The 18,687-nt window shown below is 41.7% G+C and overlaps 1 protein-coding gene across 2 annotated transcripts in view; it reads right to left on the reverse strand.

Moving 5' to 3' along the window:
- Positions 1–7,942: 7,942 nt before the first annotated feature.
- Positions 7,943–18,687, reverse strand: part of EXTL2 (exostosin like glycosyltransferase 2) — a 59,176-nt gene continuing 48,431 nt past the window's right edge. For both annotated transcript variants that reach the window (XM_088451303.1, XM_088451302.1), the window contains exons 4-5: positions 10,500–10,570; positions 7,943–8,626 (exon numbers count right to left, since the gene is read on the reverse strand). In XM_088451303.1, coding sequence (XP_088307429.1) covers positions 8,135–8,626; positions 10,500–10,570 — 563 coding nt within the window. In that variant the 3' untranslated portion in view covers positions 7,943–8,134. The remainder of the gene's footprint in view (positions 8,627–10,499; positions 10,571–18,687) is intronic.

The following is an 18,687-nucleotide window of genomic DNA, read 5'->3' on the forward strand; positions in this document are numbered from 1 at the left end:
ATGTGATTGCGGGCCAGTATGGGGAGATAAAGTAGGGCACAATATGCCCCTCCCCCATCTATGGGAAACTTTTTTTTTTCCATAGCACTGGGCGATATTGTCTGGTGATCACATGTGACCAACAGACAATAGGTGCTAAAGGGGCCACATAAATTGAAAGAGGGGACTCCCCTCTTTTACATGTGCGTGACCCCACATTTAGAGGTGTAATTATGGGCAAGATAGGGTACATAATGACCTCCCGCCAGTTCATGGATGGTTGATCCTCAGGAGAGGGACCCTATTGGAGTCCCTACTTCCTGAGGATTTCCAGCCCTGTGTACGCTGTTTGTCTCCTTGCTATAGTGTGAGCCCCCTGGAAGGTTCAGTCCGGTGCTAGTTATAGGAAAACAGGGGGATCCCCCAGGTTTTTCCACCAAATATTGCTTTACCAGCCCAGGCTGAAAAGTCTGGGGCTGGTTATGGATTTAGGAGGGGAACCCCACACATTGTTTTGTTACTTTTAACTTTTTAATTTATTTTAAACCTATGAAGCCTGCACAGATCATAGTGATTTATGCAGAGGTTATTTTTTGGATGGGTTTTGTAATTGAGTTTAAACTTCTATTTGCCATTTAAGAAGTGCAAAATCTGACTTGCATCGATGTTTGGTTTCAATTGACGTTGAAACCCAACGGATGATAAATATGCGGATTTTGCAATCCAAAATGCTGTCAATGTCAGTCAGTTTTAAATCGATCTAAAACCGATCTTTAGTAAGTTTGCCCCTCAGTCTATATCAATGATTTTTTCTTTATATATTGTAATTCACCTTATGCATTGACTTACCCTTGTGTTGTGACACATAACCCTGATTTTTTCATCCTTATTACATATTTACACAAATATGTTGTATTTGATCATGGTTTAGGTTGATATTCAGCACAAGTATAATTTTTCTGTTATTATTTTTCTTTATTGCACTGAAGACAGTGTCATTGTTCAGTACATGTAACACTGTTGCTTCTCATAGTGCAAGACTTACCCTTGTGTTGTGGTACATAACCCTGTTTTTTCAGGGCACATCCTCATTACATATGTACAAAAACATGTTGCATTTGTCCATGGTTTAGGTTGATATTCAGTACAAGTATATTTTGTCTGTTATTATTTGACTTTATTGCACTGAAGTACAAGTATAATTTTTCTGTTATTATTTTTCTTTATTGCACTGAAGACAGTGTCATTATTCAGTACATGTAACACTGTCATTGTGTACTTACCATTATTGTTTGGATTTATCTTTTTTTATTTTTTATACATATTTTCTGTTTTGGGATATCACTTTGTTTCTCACAGTGCAAACTGCTGATATTATATGGCAATTTAATATATGCATTTATCACTACTCCAAGGTGTACTATTCTTTACCTAGCATATCTGCTAAAACCAATATGAGTTAACATACTTGGGATAAAAGTCCTCCCAAACACAATCCTCTTAGTTATATGGGGACACAGACTTTATCACTATCAGCAATGTCTATATATGTGTACTGATATTTAATTACAATATATATCCCTCACTCATCTACAGGGGACACAGATTTCAAAGCTGCTGGATTATCCTAATAAGTCATCTTTCTTAGTTATCATAGTGTGGTTTCTTACATTATACAATTGTTTCTGATCGACTATCATTTATGTATATGTCGATCACAACAGAGATCTAATTAAAAACTACTATAGTTCGCCAGATATGTACTGTATGAAGTAATCATATGTGCCTCCTTGTAGATTGAATTAGGGTTAATTAGAATATTCATTACCCTTAACAGGAGCTGATTACTCATTGAATTTTTACCAATAATAAATAATAATACTCATTTACACTTCAAAGGACGTTTATATTGTTCTTTTCTGTCCTTAGTAGATTTCTATGTTATATCTACACATTACTCTCTGGGGAGAACTTCCTTTTAAAGGTCTATATTAAACGTTAAGTTTTATTCACACTAATCATTCCATCATCATCCATATATAAACAATTATCTGTCATAAGAGTGCCCCTACAAAGGCATATTTGTCCTTTTCCTCTGCTTCTTGCAGAAAGTACTTTTACATGGTCAGACTTGTCAGATCTGTCACATGAACGATTTGAACGATTTGACCAAAGATTTGAACGATTTTTGACTGCATTAAAATGAACGGAATCGTCCAAGTCTGACTGCAAACACATCAGATGTCAGATATCGTTATCTGACCATCGGGAACTCGCATCGTTCAGGCATGTCAGATATGTCAGATTTTCCTTCAGATATGAACAATTGAATGATTTTTTAAATCATTATCGTTCAGATCTGAAGAAAAATCTGACCGTGTGTATGCACCATTACTCACAGCTGTGCAGATTTAGCAGCTGTCCACTCAGTGCTTTAATTTCTGCTCTGAGCGTCTGCTGCAGATTATACTGACGATCCCCCTGCCTACTCATTGGTGATTAGAGAGGAAGGGGGTGTGCAACAATTTTAAAGCAGCAACTTGTAGACAGGATGTGCTTGCCTGCTAAAGCTGCTGCTGCATCATGTAATCAGTGCCGCAGTGCAAATGCAGATACCTGGGCTGACAGGAGCAGGAGCTGGAAGAATCTCGCAGCCCGTTTGCCCCTATGGGGCTGTTCGGGCTGCCGTCAAGTGCAGCTGTTGTCGCAAGATCATCGCAGACAATTGGATTGAGCCCATGGTTATTAAATGTATTCTACTTATTCCAGAACTGGTCATGATGTTCAATAGATATGTTTTGATATTCTCATTGAATACACTATGGGCGGCTATTGTGATCGCAGCTACAATTATGCACTCATGTCTGCTGTGAAAATATGCTAATGACTACAATCACAAAGCCAATACAGAAACACAAAAAGCCAATACAGAGACACCCACTACCGCTTTCGCACATTCGTAATACCTTGCAATCCTGCGTATACAATCAAATAGACAAAATAAAGATAAAGAAGACTCCTGTTTGGGGGCACTGCTTGTGGTGTAATCTGAAAATAATAAAACTTAACATTTATTCATATTTTTCTAAAATTAGGTTGGACAAACATTAAACATATATTAAATAACAAGGGGGAATCTTAGCAAGATCCTCCTTGAGTGCGATATGTTGCCCTGCTGCAATAATAAAAGCTTTTTCATATTAGTAGGTTGTCAAGGATATCAATAACCCAGCAATTATTCAATGTTGCCAAAGTTACATACACATAATAGTTTATGCATATACCAGAGCCAATTCATATAGACGGAAACAATTCTAAAACACAGTAGACAATATTGTGACATAGAAATGATACTTGTCACAGTGTCTAATATGTCAGTCACAGTTTGCACACACAAAGAAAGGGAGAATATATAGTATATCACATCCTTATGAAAAACTCCGTTAATCAATCCTCCTTATACAGTAATTGGAAACAAAGGGTAATGAGAGGTAATATATTCTGTGTTAGTTAACACCTACATCGTCCAATACTCTGTTCTGCTCCGCCCCCTCTCTGTCTCTGCTCTGTTTCTCCTCCACCCACACTGTCCTGCTCCCCCCCCCAGCTCAGTCCCGTCCCCTCCCTCCCACGGCTGTGTACTTACCCTTTCTTGGCGGGTCCTCCTCCTCACCAGCTAGGGTTTGCCCCATTGCAGTGGCAGCCTTTGGAGGGGCGGCGTATGTTCTGGCTCCCGCTGCACATTCATGAAGAAGACAGAACAAACTTAAGATGATTATTATATTGTTATATATTTTTTTATTTATCATCAGCAGTTGGTAATGTATGCTGAAGGCTGACATTATCATGAACATTGATGCCTTAAAGAAGCTCCAGTAGCATGATGCTCCTCATTTCCTTCTCACAGGATAGTTATTCTGCAAGCAAGGAGGGCCATCATCTGTGGCTGTAGGAGTCCTTTCCTCTGTCAACTTCTTCTTTAGATGCCTCTTTATCTCACAGTATATCTTCTTGCAGAGTACCAAAGAGCATTTTAATGGGTCATCTACATTGACAGCACTGCAAATCTCATTCTACAACTGTGATGTTCAGATCTTTGGTATTTTATCTGCTTTATTCCCTGAACAGTTTTTAACATGAGAACCTAATATTGCAGCCAACAGTCATCACTCCCTACATGCTATGATCTTCCATACGCCATGGCATAACGCGAACTGGCGTATGGAGCGGTTCCTCTTAAACAGAGTCCACTACTAGTTTCTAAAGTCATAAAATCACTATGGAGTCTAAGTCTGGGACAGTGCCGTCAGTGTGCAACGTCAACTGCACAGTCAGAATGTAATACAGACATCCCACTTTCGCTGTGTGTGACTCCCGACCCACTGGGCATGCGCAGTGCTATGATCTTCCATACGCCATGGTATGGAACTGGCGTATGGTGCAGCTCCACTGGGCATGCGCCAGAGATCCCATTGTAACCACTCGGAGCTGACAGCCACCACAGCGCCGACATTGCCACAAGTTTGCGGTTTTAAATGCACAGTTTGTAATACAGAGACCTCTCTCTTACTACTAAAGTCATGAAATCACTAGTCTGGGACAGCACCGACATGGACGCAAGTGTGCAGCTTCAAACACACAGTCAGTGTGTAATACAGTGCTGTGCGTGCCTGTCAAATAGTTTAATATAAAAGTACAGGACTCACACACTTAATGATTTAAAACTTTATTAGACATTCTTCTACAGCCCTGATTCCATGAGGAAAACGCTGAACTACAGTATATTGTACAGAATCACTGCTTCTGTCAACCTATCATAGGGCGGTGATATAGAAAATGCATTGTAAATCAGACGCATGCTCTGTGTAGTTTAGGAAAAGTGACACCTGGTGGACAAAAAGTTGTATTACATGTTATGACTTTTTTTCAGTGCTATGCTACGTTCTCTTATGAAACTTTGAATGCATGGCGCGCTACATGATGTATGGAGCAACAAACTAGCTGGGCACATCTGTATCACTATAGGACATTAGAATAGCTGTGCACAAAGCGTTAAAATGGTGATATCATAACAGAGTTAACAAACAAAAATGGCAGCTGCTCAATCAATCTAGCAGTACTAATCAGGTGCATGAAATGGAGGGGTCATACTAAGTAGAAAAAGGAGGGGGATTTAACCCCCTATTGTACCTCAGCACACTGAATAATACCTGCAACAATATATGAAGACTATATGGTCATAGAAATTCAGAGATATTAGTTGCATGCATTTGCAAATACATGGGAGGCTGCTGGGCCACGTCACGGCTTCTCTGTTACCAGCAGTCCCTAACACTAAGGGGTTCACGTCCGGGGCGCAGTGCACCCCAAAAAACGTCCAGCCCAGGACCCCCCCAGGGCATCACACGAAAATGGAAAAAGAGTGACAGTGCAGTGTAAAGTATAGCTGTGTGTGAGTAATCATTAAGTGTGGAATGAGAGGTTAAAATATATGTGAAAAAATACATGAATAAACAAACATAAAAGGTGATGTGAAAAGCAACTATGTGTATTAAGTGGTGATGCCCTGAGGAGGCCCAGCCAGACTAGTCCCGGGGGCCCTACGCCCAAACGCTCACCCCAAATGTAAAATATACCAATTATAAGGCCTCATGATAAAGGCACATATATAATTTTGTCAAATGTAAGGCCTCATGATAAAGGCACATACATAAATGCATCCAAATTGAGAGGCAGCTTACCTGGGAGTCACCCCTGGGAACTCCAACTAGCACTACTAGAACCAGCATGCCCTACTAATGCTGGCTCCTTCATGCAACTCATAACAAACAAACAAAAATGGCAGCTGCTCAATCAATCTAGCAGTACTAATCAGGTGCATGAAATGGAGGGGTCATACTAAGTAGAAAAAGGAGGGGGATTTAACCCCCTATTGTACCTCAGCACACTGAATAATACCTGCAACAATATATGAAGACTATATGGTCATAGAAATTCAGAGATATTAGTTGCATGCATTTGCAAATACATGGGAGGCTGCTGGGCCACGTCACGGCTTCTCTGTTACCAGCAGTCCCTAACACTAAGGGGTTCACGTCCGGGGCGCAGTGCACCCCAAAAAACGTCCAGCCCAGGACCCCCCCAGGGCATCACACGAAAATGGAAAAAGAGTGACAGTGCAGTGTAAAGTATAGCGGTGTGTGAGTAATCATTAAGTGTGGAATGAGAGGTTAAAATATATGTGAAAAAATACATGAATAATAAACAAACATAAAAGGTGATGTGAAAAGCAACTATGTGTATTAAGTGGTGATGCCCTGAGGAGGCCCAGCCAGACTAGTCCTGGGGGCCCTACGCCCAAACGCTCACCCCAAATGTAAAATATACCAATTATAAGGCCTCATGATAAAGGCACATATATAATTTTGTCAAATGTAAGGCCTCATGATAAAGGCACATACATAAATGCATCCAAATTGAGAGGCAGCTTACCTGGGAGTCACCCCCTGTTATATTGTTCTTAGAATCATGTTTTAATAGAATTTTACTGCTTCTATTGTAATTGGTGGATGGTGCAATCTGGGTAGAGCTATCCTGACGTGACTTCCAGTTTTGAAATTAAGGAGTCAGACATGGCGTCCCAGCATGATGATGAGGGTATTTAAGGTGAATTAAGGTGCATCATTGCTGCAGTCGTGCCAAACAACCCTTTTCAACGTGCTAAGTTCTGTGCTACTCTGCCAGCATTGGGAGTATTTTTTGCCAAAAAAATATCTAAAGGCGCACATCCACTAGGCGACATTAATGAGCGATTGAACAATATTGTTATCGTTCAATCGCTCATTAATCGTGCATGAATCAGAAACGGCCAGCGATGTGCGCTCCCGCTGGTCGTTACCGACATCAATCATCGCCTGAACATGCCGGTCAGTCTGCCAATAAAGACAGATTGACCACGTTCAGGTATGAGGGAGGGTGTCTACACTGAATGGCATATCGTTCAGTGTGGGCGCTGCACAGTTTAATGAACGACTGAACGATATTGTCATCGTTCAGTCCTTCACTAGTCGCCTAGTGGATTTGCCCCTTTTGTCGTAATGCGATGCAATTACGATGCACCAGGAGACTGCACTGATTAATCTGATATGCAACATTATATATATATATATATATATATGTGTGTGTGTGTTGTGCAACTGAGTCTCTGAATCTACATACGAAGTGATACAATGTAGCTGCAGCAGCTTTTTTACTCACAAAGTTCTGTTGTGCTTCCTATGCAGACTCACCTGCACACAGATATACAAGTGTCACATATTACATTAATCAGCACAAGCTTCTGGTTTGTCCTAGTCTCATCGCAACGCGATTAAGAAGCCATTTCAACAAAACAAGACGCCCAGTGTTAGCAAAGTCGCACAGGACCTGGTGGCTCACTTGCTCTGGGTATCTCGTGGCACGTGGCGTATTGAGGCTAGATGTATATGAGGGCACATCTATAAGCACTAATGAAAGATTAAGGGGTCTATGTACTAAGCAGTGATAAGTGCCAGCCAATCAGCTCCCAACTGTCATTTTTCAAACACAGCCTGTGAGATAACAGTTGGGAGCTGATTGGCTGCCTCTTATCACAGACTTATCACTTTTCACTGCTTAGTACATAGACCCCTAAATCCTGAAACGTTGTTAACCACCGTTCCCTGCTACTACATGTACTGTAGCGGAGTGCTGCCTCCATTTGCCAGTTTGTGTTTCTACCCTGGTAAGGCACTGGACGAGGTAAACATTTGCCAATTGATGCGAGTGCCAGTCCATATAAATGAAAATTTTATTTTTTACAATAATAATAAAATAACGCCTTACTACCTGTGAAAACAGAATCCTACATTCTAAATCTAGAGTTGAATTAAAAAAAAAAAAAAAAAAATAAGAAACTGATTTTCACAAAATAAAACAAGTAGCAGTACAAAGATAAATTGCTTACACAAACGTATGCATTCATTCATAAATCTATGTAAAAAAAAATTAAATAAATTACTTTCCCTTATTTGATGTATTTCCATTTAAACACAAAATTGTAGATGTAATATTCTATATAAAATCTTACAAACATGTTTTTCATTACAAATGTGGACAGAATCCATTCTTTTAAGATCTATAGCTTTGATTTGTGGTTGGCATAGTTTGGAAAACCAAACTGTGAGATCATTATACTGGAATATACCAGAGGCATCTTTCCATAAATTTTAGTCAGCTTGTTCAGACAGTATGACCTCTGCAGTAGGTGCTCTGCCCTATGCCACATCCCTGTGTACCCACTTCCGGCATCCTTCTCCAAATTCCTCATGTCTACAGGTTTTACCAGCACTCCTGATGCCCTTCCTGTATGGTTTGCCACCAAGAAGTTCATTGTGATATCATCACAATTCTGTGTCTTGTCTATCATGTCATGGATTGGAGCAGGTAGTTCCTGGAAGAGCCGCAGGTAATATTGGTGAAAAAATGCAGCCCCTATGAGTATCATTGAGTACTGATCCCCATGCCCAGTGTCAGGAGCCTGTAATTCAAAGCTGCCATAGCTGAATATTCCCGAGGGTGATAGAACATGCTTCCTGGGTACAAAGCCCACAATTTGACTTGGAAATTGCTGTGAAAACCAAAACAAAGAGTGAGAAATGCAATAATCACACTTGTCTTATAGGATCTTAAAAGAATTTAATAAAAAAAAAAAAAAACATATCTTGAAACTGTCTATATACTACAATACATAGCATGCAAACAAACTATTTTGCATACAGTTTTCTATGCAAAACACTGAGGGCCTGGTTCATTACGGTATGCAATATTGCGGATGCATGCAATATTGTGGAAGCACGTTCAGCGCGTTTGTATGCCAATCCATTGCCACCGCAAGACTACATAAGGACGCCCACTTCACCTTACACACATGTCCGTAGTTAGCAAGACTGCGAAAACATCGGTGCAATCGAATACCATCGGACCCATACGCAGAGTTAAGGCAGGTCAGACCTTACTCAGGAATTGCTGACTTCAGCGCACGCTATGAGGCCTCAGGCTACATATGGTACCGCAGTGGCTAATTTATGCACGCCCCTGTAACGCTGTTGAAGCGCACTGGCACGCCTGCGTTCGCCTGACCACTCCCCTTTTACCACCCACAACGGCATTTTCTGTCAATCACTCTGCGATGGGTCTGCGTCGCCACTGAAATCGCAGTTCCAAATGCAGTGGCTGGTTCGCGCAAGCGCACTGCGATGCATACGCAGTATGCAACAATCGGCCGATTGTGTGCGTATGAGCAACTGCGTTCCTTGCTGAATCAGGCCCTGAGTTACAACAATCTAATGGCCAGGAACCACTTGGATGAGGTGCTGCAGTCATGGTCAGGTGCTCTCTTGGTCAATGAGGCCAACTCCAATTCCCTGATGCTCAAACCGGTGGTCCAGCAAATATGTACAACTATTGCGTGTATGGCATTTAGTGGATAAACTGGCAAGGCTCAAAACAGACTCAGTGACTATGAGCGATTAGATGAGATTACACGAACTAGTTAAATCTGCTGTGATTTTGTTAAGTGATTACCTCCATCAATGGCTTTAGATGGATATGATGTGTTACCAAATTAGAAAATCCAATTGCCGATTAAAATGAGCGATTGAACGATATCGTTCGATCGCTCATTAATTGTGCACAAATAGAGCATGAAAATGTTGGAAACTACCAGCAATGCACGCTCCCGCTGGTCATTTCCGACATCAGTCATCCCCTGAACGTGCTGGTCAATCTGCTGATAACGACAGATTGGGCATGTTCAGGGATGAGGGAGGGTGCCTAAACTGAATGACATATCGTTCAGTGTAGGCGCTGCAGGGGAAGAGGAACGTCTCTACGATTACAATGTTGTAATCGTACTGTCGTTCCACTATCTGCTAGTGCAGGGGTTCCCAACCACGGTCCTCAAGGCACACTAACAGTCCAGGTTTTAAGGATAGCCATAGTTGAGCACAGGTGACTTAATTAGTACCTTAGGTATTTTGATTTAACCATCTGTGGTTAAGCATGGATATCACTAAAGCCAGGACTGTTAGTGTGCCTTGAGGGCCGAGGTTGGGAATCACTGTGCTAGTGGACACGCGCCTTTACACAGTAGATCGGAGGATAATCATATACAGTACATAAGCGGAAGTTGGTCATCTTCCAACAGCATTTTCCAACATGCTCCATTTATAATATGAACCATTTCAATTAGATTGGTCAAGAATTATGCTCATTTTCTTGTGGCACTCACTGCAGCATTTTACAAACAGGCCAGTATCACTGGCAACATGCCTAATATCAATGGTTTAAATCATGTTTTTATTATCCCCTTTGTTTTCTCCCGATGAACATGACGCTATTACTGGACTCCGGGGAAGTTACATGTATACAAGCTGGCACACTGGCAGAATATTTCATGTGTGGAATTAATGATGCATGCAGAATAACTATGGCTGAATTACCTGCCAGACGGAGAAGGCAAAGGAGATGTCGTATGCGCTAACGAGAGTGTCATCATCCATCATTAGTACAGCTGTAAGGAACCAGATTTATGTCACGCCTTTAATCCAGGGAGCATTCAGTCTAGTTCATTATATGCAGAAAGCAGTATTTACAGACTTATTATATTTATGTGTAAAACCAGAATAAAGGGGATGATGCTGATGTGGACCCTGAAGCTTTACGGTCACCCGTCTGTGACTTTATGCAAATCCCAATATAAAGCCCTTCCCTGGTGTACTGTCATACATCGGAATGTGCAAGGACTAGGACCCCACTTTCTGCCTCCGTACACTCAGTAATACCGATTGTGGAGTCTTTAGACGCAGCAACGGTCACACCATGGAGACTTGCACCAGCCCTATGGTATGTGCAGTATCTCCATCTGAGTATAGCCTCTTATGTGAGCGTTTGTGTATGCAACCACTTCCGCTTATGTAATAACTGAATAAAGTGGAGTGTGCAATAGCGCTCCTAGATATGCAGCCTAAGAAAAGCCAAGTTGTACCCAGAAATAACAAGCAAACATGAAAAACAAAAATACTGGAGAATCTGAAGACGCTACTATATGCTCTAAAGAGAAAAAGCTAAATAGAATTGTTTACCAATATATATTCCTTAAGTGTCCTCTTATGGTAATGTCCCATTCAACATTTAAAAGTCCTTTGGTTTCCACAATATATAAAACGATCCGTTGTTTTCAACCCAAAAAGAAATCCAAATTCCAATGCTGAAGTGAATATTTCTTCCAAAAATTTACCCAAAACAGGGAAAAAAAAGGTCAAAAAGTGTAATAAAGTCTAATACATTGTTTATTAATATTACACAACAACAAAATCTGAGTTATATAACATACAATATCTAAATTATAAGATTGGCACCGTACCGTGGTCACTATTGAGGAGGAGCACATACATCACCAAAATTAGAAAGCTCTGGAAACTCTTCTCATTCACTTCTAAATCAAATCTTAGGGGCGATCACAGGTAAGGCTCCTTTCTAACTGCAAATCAGAGTCCAGGTACCTTTAAATATCTAACGCATTTGAGTCTAGTGGACTCTTCCTCAAGGCTGTGTATGCTTAAATCTTGTCATGCCCGCTCTACTGAAAGGCTGGAAAATTAAGTATGACCTCCATGACCCAGAAAGGGAAAAGAGTGGCCATGGAACGGTTCCAATCTTACTGATTTAGATATTGTATGTTGCATAACTTTTATTTTGTTGTTTTGTAATATTAACAATGTATTAGACTATGTTATGCCTTTTTTCTTTATTTTGGGTCCATTTGTTGAAGAAATATTCACTTCAGCATTGAAATCTCTTTTTGGGTTGAAAATAATGGCTCATTTTATTTACTGTGGAAACCAAAGGACTTTTATACGAGGGGATGCTGAAAAGTCCTCGGCCTCACCAAGAAGGAAATGGGCTAGAGACTATTTCACTTATTCACCACGAAGTTCATCACACTTTACCTAGTGTTTCTGAGTTTCTTTAACCCTTCCAAACAATATCTGAAGTTTGATATACGGTTCCGATCTTATGATTTAGATATTGTATATAGCAGTTCAAATACTGCTCTGCTGCGAATATCACCTCTGAATCATTAGAAAATTGCTACCCTTTCAAAGTTTTTTTTTTTTTTTTTTTAAGGTTTGGGAACAGGAAATAGTCCGATGGAGCAAAATTTGGTGAGTAGGATGGATGGATGGGTCTATCACTCAAACCGCAAATCCTTCAAAACATCTATGGTCATGCCAGCCTTGTGAGCAGGCGCATTGTCCTGCAAAAGAGAACACCTTTCCTCAGTTTCCCTCGCTAATTTTCCTTCAACGCATACTTTAATCTGCACAGCAAGTTAGAATAGTACTCAGCATTTATAGTTTGGCCCCTTGGGAGATAGTCAGTCAGTAAATTGCCTTTTGACTCCCAAAAAACCATTCCCATCGCCTTTCCTGCTGAACTTTGAGTCTTGAATGTCTTTGGCTGTGGAGAGTGCCGCAACTGCATGGTTCTGTTGTTTCATCTCTGGATCTTATTTACGTAACCATGTTTCATCAACAGTGACAAGTTGTTGCAAAAATCATCACCAGATCGCTCAAAATGCTGCAAAACCTACTTGGAAATGCCAACTTGCTTTTGTTTCTAATTGGCCCTCAAACATTTGGGCACCCAAATGCATATCTAAGAACTCATGAATTATGAGTACAACACGTACATGGATATATCCAGTGTCTCAGCTATTGTTTTAGATTCACTGATCGTATGCTGGATGGGACATTACCATAAGAGGACACTTAAGGAATGTATATTGGTACACTATTCTATTTCTTCTTTTTTCTTTAGAGCACATAGTAGCGCATTCAGATTCTCCAGTAATTTTGTTTACTTTCAATTACAGTATGTGCCCGTGACACTCCCATAACACGCTCATAAGATGGACCATCACTGTGCATGTGCTCAGACACTTCCCTGTCACCGCCCAGAAATGGCCACTACATTTTGAAAACACGTCTCCGTGCAGTAGTCTGAAATCACAGCTGCGACTTTATCCGAACACAATCGGGATGCAGGCGCAGCAGCAAAGAAAAACGCTCCTCTACGTCCGATATCGGAAGTGCATCCACCTCTGAATTAGGCCCCAAATGTCTAAATTATTATTATCCTTTATATGGTGCCACAAGATTTCCGCAGCGCCTCACAAAGTACATAAACAAGTGAGCAAACACAAAAGCAGCGACTTACAGTACAAAACAATGCAGGACAAGGATATAGTTTATATACATTGCTGCAAAAGCAGTCATAACACACAAAAATAAGCAGCAGGGCGTCAGCTACCAAGTGTTAGGTGCCCTTGAGGGGAGTTTGGAGTAGATGATCGTATGAGTGAGGGAAGGAGAAGCACATGAGGGAAGAGGGCCCTGCTCATCAGAGCTTACATTTTAAAGGGGAGGGGCAGACAAACAGGGGTGACACAGATGGGGTAGACAGGATGAAGAATGGAGCAGCAGGTTAGGATGAGAGCTGGAAGGCTTTGATGAAGTGGTGAGTTGTGAGAGCCCTTTTAAAGATTTGTAGGGAGTTGGAGGGTCTGATAGGGAGGGGGAGAGAGTTCCAGAAGAAGGGAGCAGCACGGGCACAATCTTGGAGGCGGGAGTGAGAGGAAGTAATCAGTTGGCAAGAGAGGCGGCGTGTATTTGTTGAACGAAGTGGGCGGGCAGGAGTGTGAAGTGAGATGAGATCAGAGATGTAAATGGGAGAGGATTGGGTGAGGGCTTTTTAAGTGAGTGTAAGAACCTTGATTTGGGTTCTGAAGGGGAAGGGGAGCCAGTGTAGGGCTTGTAGGAGAGGGGAGGCAGATGTAAAACATTTGGAGAGGAAGATGAGTCGAGCAGCAGCATTGAGGACAGATTATAGTGGAAAGAGGTGGGAATCAGGGAGGCCAGATAAGAGGAGGTTACAATAGTCCAATCTGGAGATGACCAATGAGTGTATGAGGACCTTAGTTGCCTCTAGGGTGAGAGTCTGATCCTGGTAATATTTTTGACATGGAAGCGGCAGGACTGTGAGAGGTACTGAATGTGTTCTTTGAATGAGAGGGAGGAGTCAAGGATAACTCCAAGACAGCGCACTTGGGTGCCAGAGGAGATAGTTGTGTCGTTAATAGATAATTAAATTGTGGGAAGCAAGGTTATGCGGGAGGGTGGAAAGATGATCAGCTCAGTTTTAGACATGTTAAGTTTAAGAAAGCACTGGGACATCCAGGAAAAGATAGCAGAGAGGCAGTTGGAGATACGGGTGTGGAGAGAGGGGAAGAGGTCAGGGGAGGAAAGGTAGATCTGAGTATCATCAGCATAGAGATGATATTGGAGGCCAAAAGAGCTGATGAGTTCACCTAAAGAAGATGTATAGAGGGAAAATAGGCGAGGTCCAAGAACAGAACCTTGGGGAACACCTACAGTTAGTGGAAACGGAGGGAGTGGGGGGGGGGAGGAGACAGAGAAGGAGCAGTCAGAGAGGAAGGAGGATGGCCAGGAGAGGGCAGTATCACGTAGACCAAGTAAGTGAAGGATCTGCATGAGGAGAGGGTGGTCCATAGTCTCAAAAGCAGCAGAGAGGTCAAGGAGAATGAGCAGAAAGTAGTGGCCCTTGGATTTAGAATCAAAAGAGAAAATATGTGTAGTGTGAGCTTTCAAAAGGTGCACTTCAGGGCCTCCTAGGAAAGTAGTTACTCCTTAATTATAATTAAAATATAATCTTTATTAACTGTTCAATTAAGATCACATACAAAAATTAAAAAACAGATAATAAAGAAAGTGCTGAAAGAGTAGAAATAGTGTATTAATAATAAGATTAAAAAAACATGCTGCTGAGTCACACTTCTAATAATATTAATTACTCTGTATTATTTAAAGTCCTTATATGTCTCTTAGTTAGGGCAGTCTACAGAACCATCTGATGTTTTGTACTTAGATATTCACCTCAATTTATCCATGTATTAACGGTTTCCTTTTCAAGACAGTTTTTAAGGAGATATAGATTAGGATGGGGGGAGATGGTAGACAAATTAGTTAATAATAATATGACACAAATAAAAGATGTTTTATAACATTCCTCTTTATTTGTAGAATGTAATTTCACCTTATATGATGGTGATCTAGGGTATAATTAATCTTTCTCAATGTCCGATGTCATGCGGTTAATGACAGATAAAATTCCCCGCTTATATAATGGGTCCCCCTTCTTATTACTATCATAGGCAGTGTGGGAATGCAGCCGCGGGTCTGACACTGCCCGCTGCTACTAATTCCCCCTCCTATCTACGACTGTTTTCTCTTTTGATTCTAGTAGAAATTAGTGAGCTAGGTAGCATCATTCCCTCGATAGTTGTTCTAAACAAATTATAGAATATATACCACGCCTCAAATATAACACAATTTAAAATATCAAGGGGAAAAGGGGACAATAATAAATTTGAAAATTCAAGAAAATCCGTGCGGGACTCCCATAAACTTTATAAATATGGCCCTTGGATTTGGCAGTAAGGAGGTCATTGCTGACTTTTGTAAGTGCAGTCTCAGTGGAGTGGAGAGAACGGAAGCCAGACTGAAGTGGGTCAAGCAGGGAGTGGGAGGAAAGAAAGGTAGTAAGGTGGTTGTAGACAATATGCTCAAGGAGCTTGGAGGCAAAAGGGAGGTGAGTGTTAGGATCAAGGGTAAGTTTTATAAGAATGGGGGAGACAAGGGCATGCTTGAATGCAAAAGGGACAGTGCCTGATGAGAGGGAGAGATTAAGGAGGTGGGCAAGATGGGAGCAGGCAGAAGGACAGAGGTAGCAGAGGAGGTGGGAGGGGTTAAGGTCAAGGAGGTTGTGGAAGGGGGGAGGAGGACCGGATGAGGGCCATGACTTCCTCTCCTGAAGTAGGTGAGATGGAAAGGGAGAAATGATCAGGCAGGAAAGGGAGGGGGTGGAGTGTTGGAGGTTTGGTGGGACATGATGTCCTGACATATGGATTAAATTTTAGATGTAAAGTAGGTGCCAAAGTCAAGGGCAGAGAGTGTTGAGGGGGTGAAGAGGGGGTGGACAGAGGAGGGAGTTAAAAATGGCGAAGAGACGCCAGGGGGTAGAGGACTTCTTGAAATATGAGAGGGAAAGGGCAGCACTGTAGGATGAAAGCATTAATTTAAAATTGAGAAAGTCAGCCTTAGAGCACAATTTCCTCCACTGTCGCTCGGCGGTACGTGAACACTTTTGTAGGTATCTGGTGCATTTGGAATGCCAGGGTTGAGGTGTGGATCTGCGAGGGTGATTAGTGATCAACGGAGTCCAGTGTAGAAGTAAGGGAGGCATTGTAAAAGGACAGGAGAGAGAGAGAGAAAGAGAGAGAGTCGAGTAGGGAGGATGAGAAATCAATAGCATCAATGTAACGCTTAGTAATGGTAGCCTTTAGAGGCAGAGAAGGAGAGAGTGATAGGTTAAAAGAGAGAAGGTGATGGTTAGAGAGGGGGAATGGGTAGTTGGAGTAATCAGTAATATCACAACGGTGTGTGGAAACCAGATCAAGAGAGTGGCCACTCGCATGGGAGGGTGATGAGGTCCATTGGGAGAAAGAAGATGTAAGGTTAAGGAGTTTAGAGGCAGAGGATTCTGTAGGGACATCGATTGGGATATTGAAGCCACCTAAGATAATAGAGGAAAAATTTGAGGAGAGAAAGTGAGGGAGCCAGGAAGCAAAGTTGTCTAGGAACTTGGAAGGAGGGCCAGGGGGACGTTAAATGACAGCTACTCGCAGGTGTTCTGGTTGGAAGAGGCATATAGCATGAACCTGAAATGTAGAAAATGTAAGGGACTTTTCTGAGGGTATGAGTTGGTAGGAGTAGCTGGGGGATAGAAGGACCCCAACACGACCACCATGGCGACCCCCGAGGCAGGGTGTGTGAAAGAAAGTGAGGTCTCCAGAGGAGAGAGCAGCAGGAGAAGTGGTGTTTTAGAGGGGGAAATCCAGGTTTCAGTAATGGCTAGGAGATTCAGGGAGTTGGAGATGAAAAGATCATGGTTTGGGACCAGTTTATTAGAGAGATCTGGCATTCCAGAGGGCACAGGAGAGAGGGACCAAGGTAGGAGAGATGTGAATGAGATTATTAGGGTTGCTGTAACATTGAGGTGATACGAATTTGGAAGGCAGGGGTAAAGAGTGTGTTGGGATAGTGCGGGCACCTGAATTAGGAAAGGAACTTGTAGAAGTAGGGAAGGGAGGGAGTTTAGTGTGATGCCGATGAAGGTGTGGTGAGGTGATAGGGAGAGGAGGGTGAGTGCAAAGCTTAGTGGTGGGGTAGTGGGACCATTGTGGGGGAGAAAATAATTAAAGTGTAGTAACAGGAGAAGAGGGAGAGAGAAGTAGAGGGGAGGAATACAGACAGAGGAGGGGAAGAAGAGTTGGAGGAGACTAGGGGGGCAGGATTGAGGTGGGAACGGGCAGAATAAAGGATAAGGTAGGCACTGAGTAAAGGGAGAATTTGAAGAAAAGATGATCATGATGTGGATGAGGTAAGAAGGAAGAGGAAAACTGGAAGCAGCAATAGTGTCTGTATGAGAAAGATAGTGCTAAATGATTTGCAAAAAAGCTGGTGAAAGAACACAACTTGTAAATGTGTAGGCCCAATGTAATTTTTTTTTTTTATTGAGGGGAATATATGTGAAGATCTAATGGTTTCAGAAAATTAGTAATAAAGAAGACTGTATTAGTAGTTTGAAGTTGTGAGGCTAGCTAAAAAAGCAATGGTAGATCAGACAGTATCAGCAGGGTTAAAAAGTTAAAAGGAGATGTATAGTTCTTAGTACAGTCAATTCATTACTTATTGAAGTCTGTGGATAATGCAGGTGCCCCTCTTAATGTAATTCTAATGAGCAGGACAACACTATTATAGCAACTTAGACCTTACAAAGAGTGTAAGATAGAATGTAAATGATATATAGGGGTAAATATACTAAAGATCGGTTTGGCGTTGTTTTAAAAAAACAGCGGAAACTGCCTGTTATCATCGTCATGTTTGTGTCTAAAGGCTTTTCAGTGTCGTGTGAAAACCGATGTTCCATGTAGGCATCCAAAGATCTTGGTAAAACACAAAAAGGAAGGGAATCTCACAGGTCACTCGGGACACTGCCATTGAAATGAATGGGGCAGCGATAACTGGCTGAGAGCGGACATTGCCATAGCAACCGTTCCCAGCTCTCAGGAAACCAGTGCAATACTATTTATTGCAATGGTAGTGACCACGAGTGACATGTCAGATCTGGGTGGCTGTGCCAGCAATCCTGTCCAAGAGGTTCTGCTCCTTTTTTAATTTTACCAAGACCATTGGATGATGCCATACTGCTTATTTGAGTGTTATGTTGGCATATGCAGCAAAGTTTATAAACATGTCCTTGTTCTGCATTGCTTTGTACTGTTAATAACCATTTTCTTGTTCACTCATTTGTTTGTGTACTTTGTAAGGCGGTGCAGAAGCCTTGTGACGCCATATAAAGAAAGTATAAAAAATAAAAATAAACCCACGCCCCCAAATTTTCCAATACCAACCCAAGTTCGGGACTTGTTATTGATTTGGGGGAGGACCCCATGCATTTCGTTTTTAAATTTTAACACTTTTCGTT

The sequence above is a fragment of the Taudactylus pleione genome, unplaced genomic scaffold (assembly GCF_031769625.1).
Source record: "Taudactylus pleione unplaced genomic scaffold, aTauple2 ptg000546l, whole genome shotgun sequence".
Classification (NCBI taxonomy): Eukaryota; Metazoa; Chordata; class Amphibia; order Anura; family Myobatrachidae; genus Taudactylus; species Taudactylus pleione.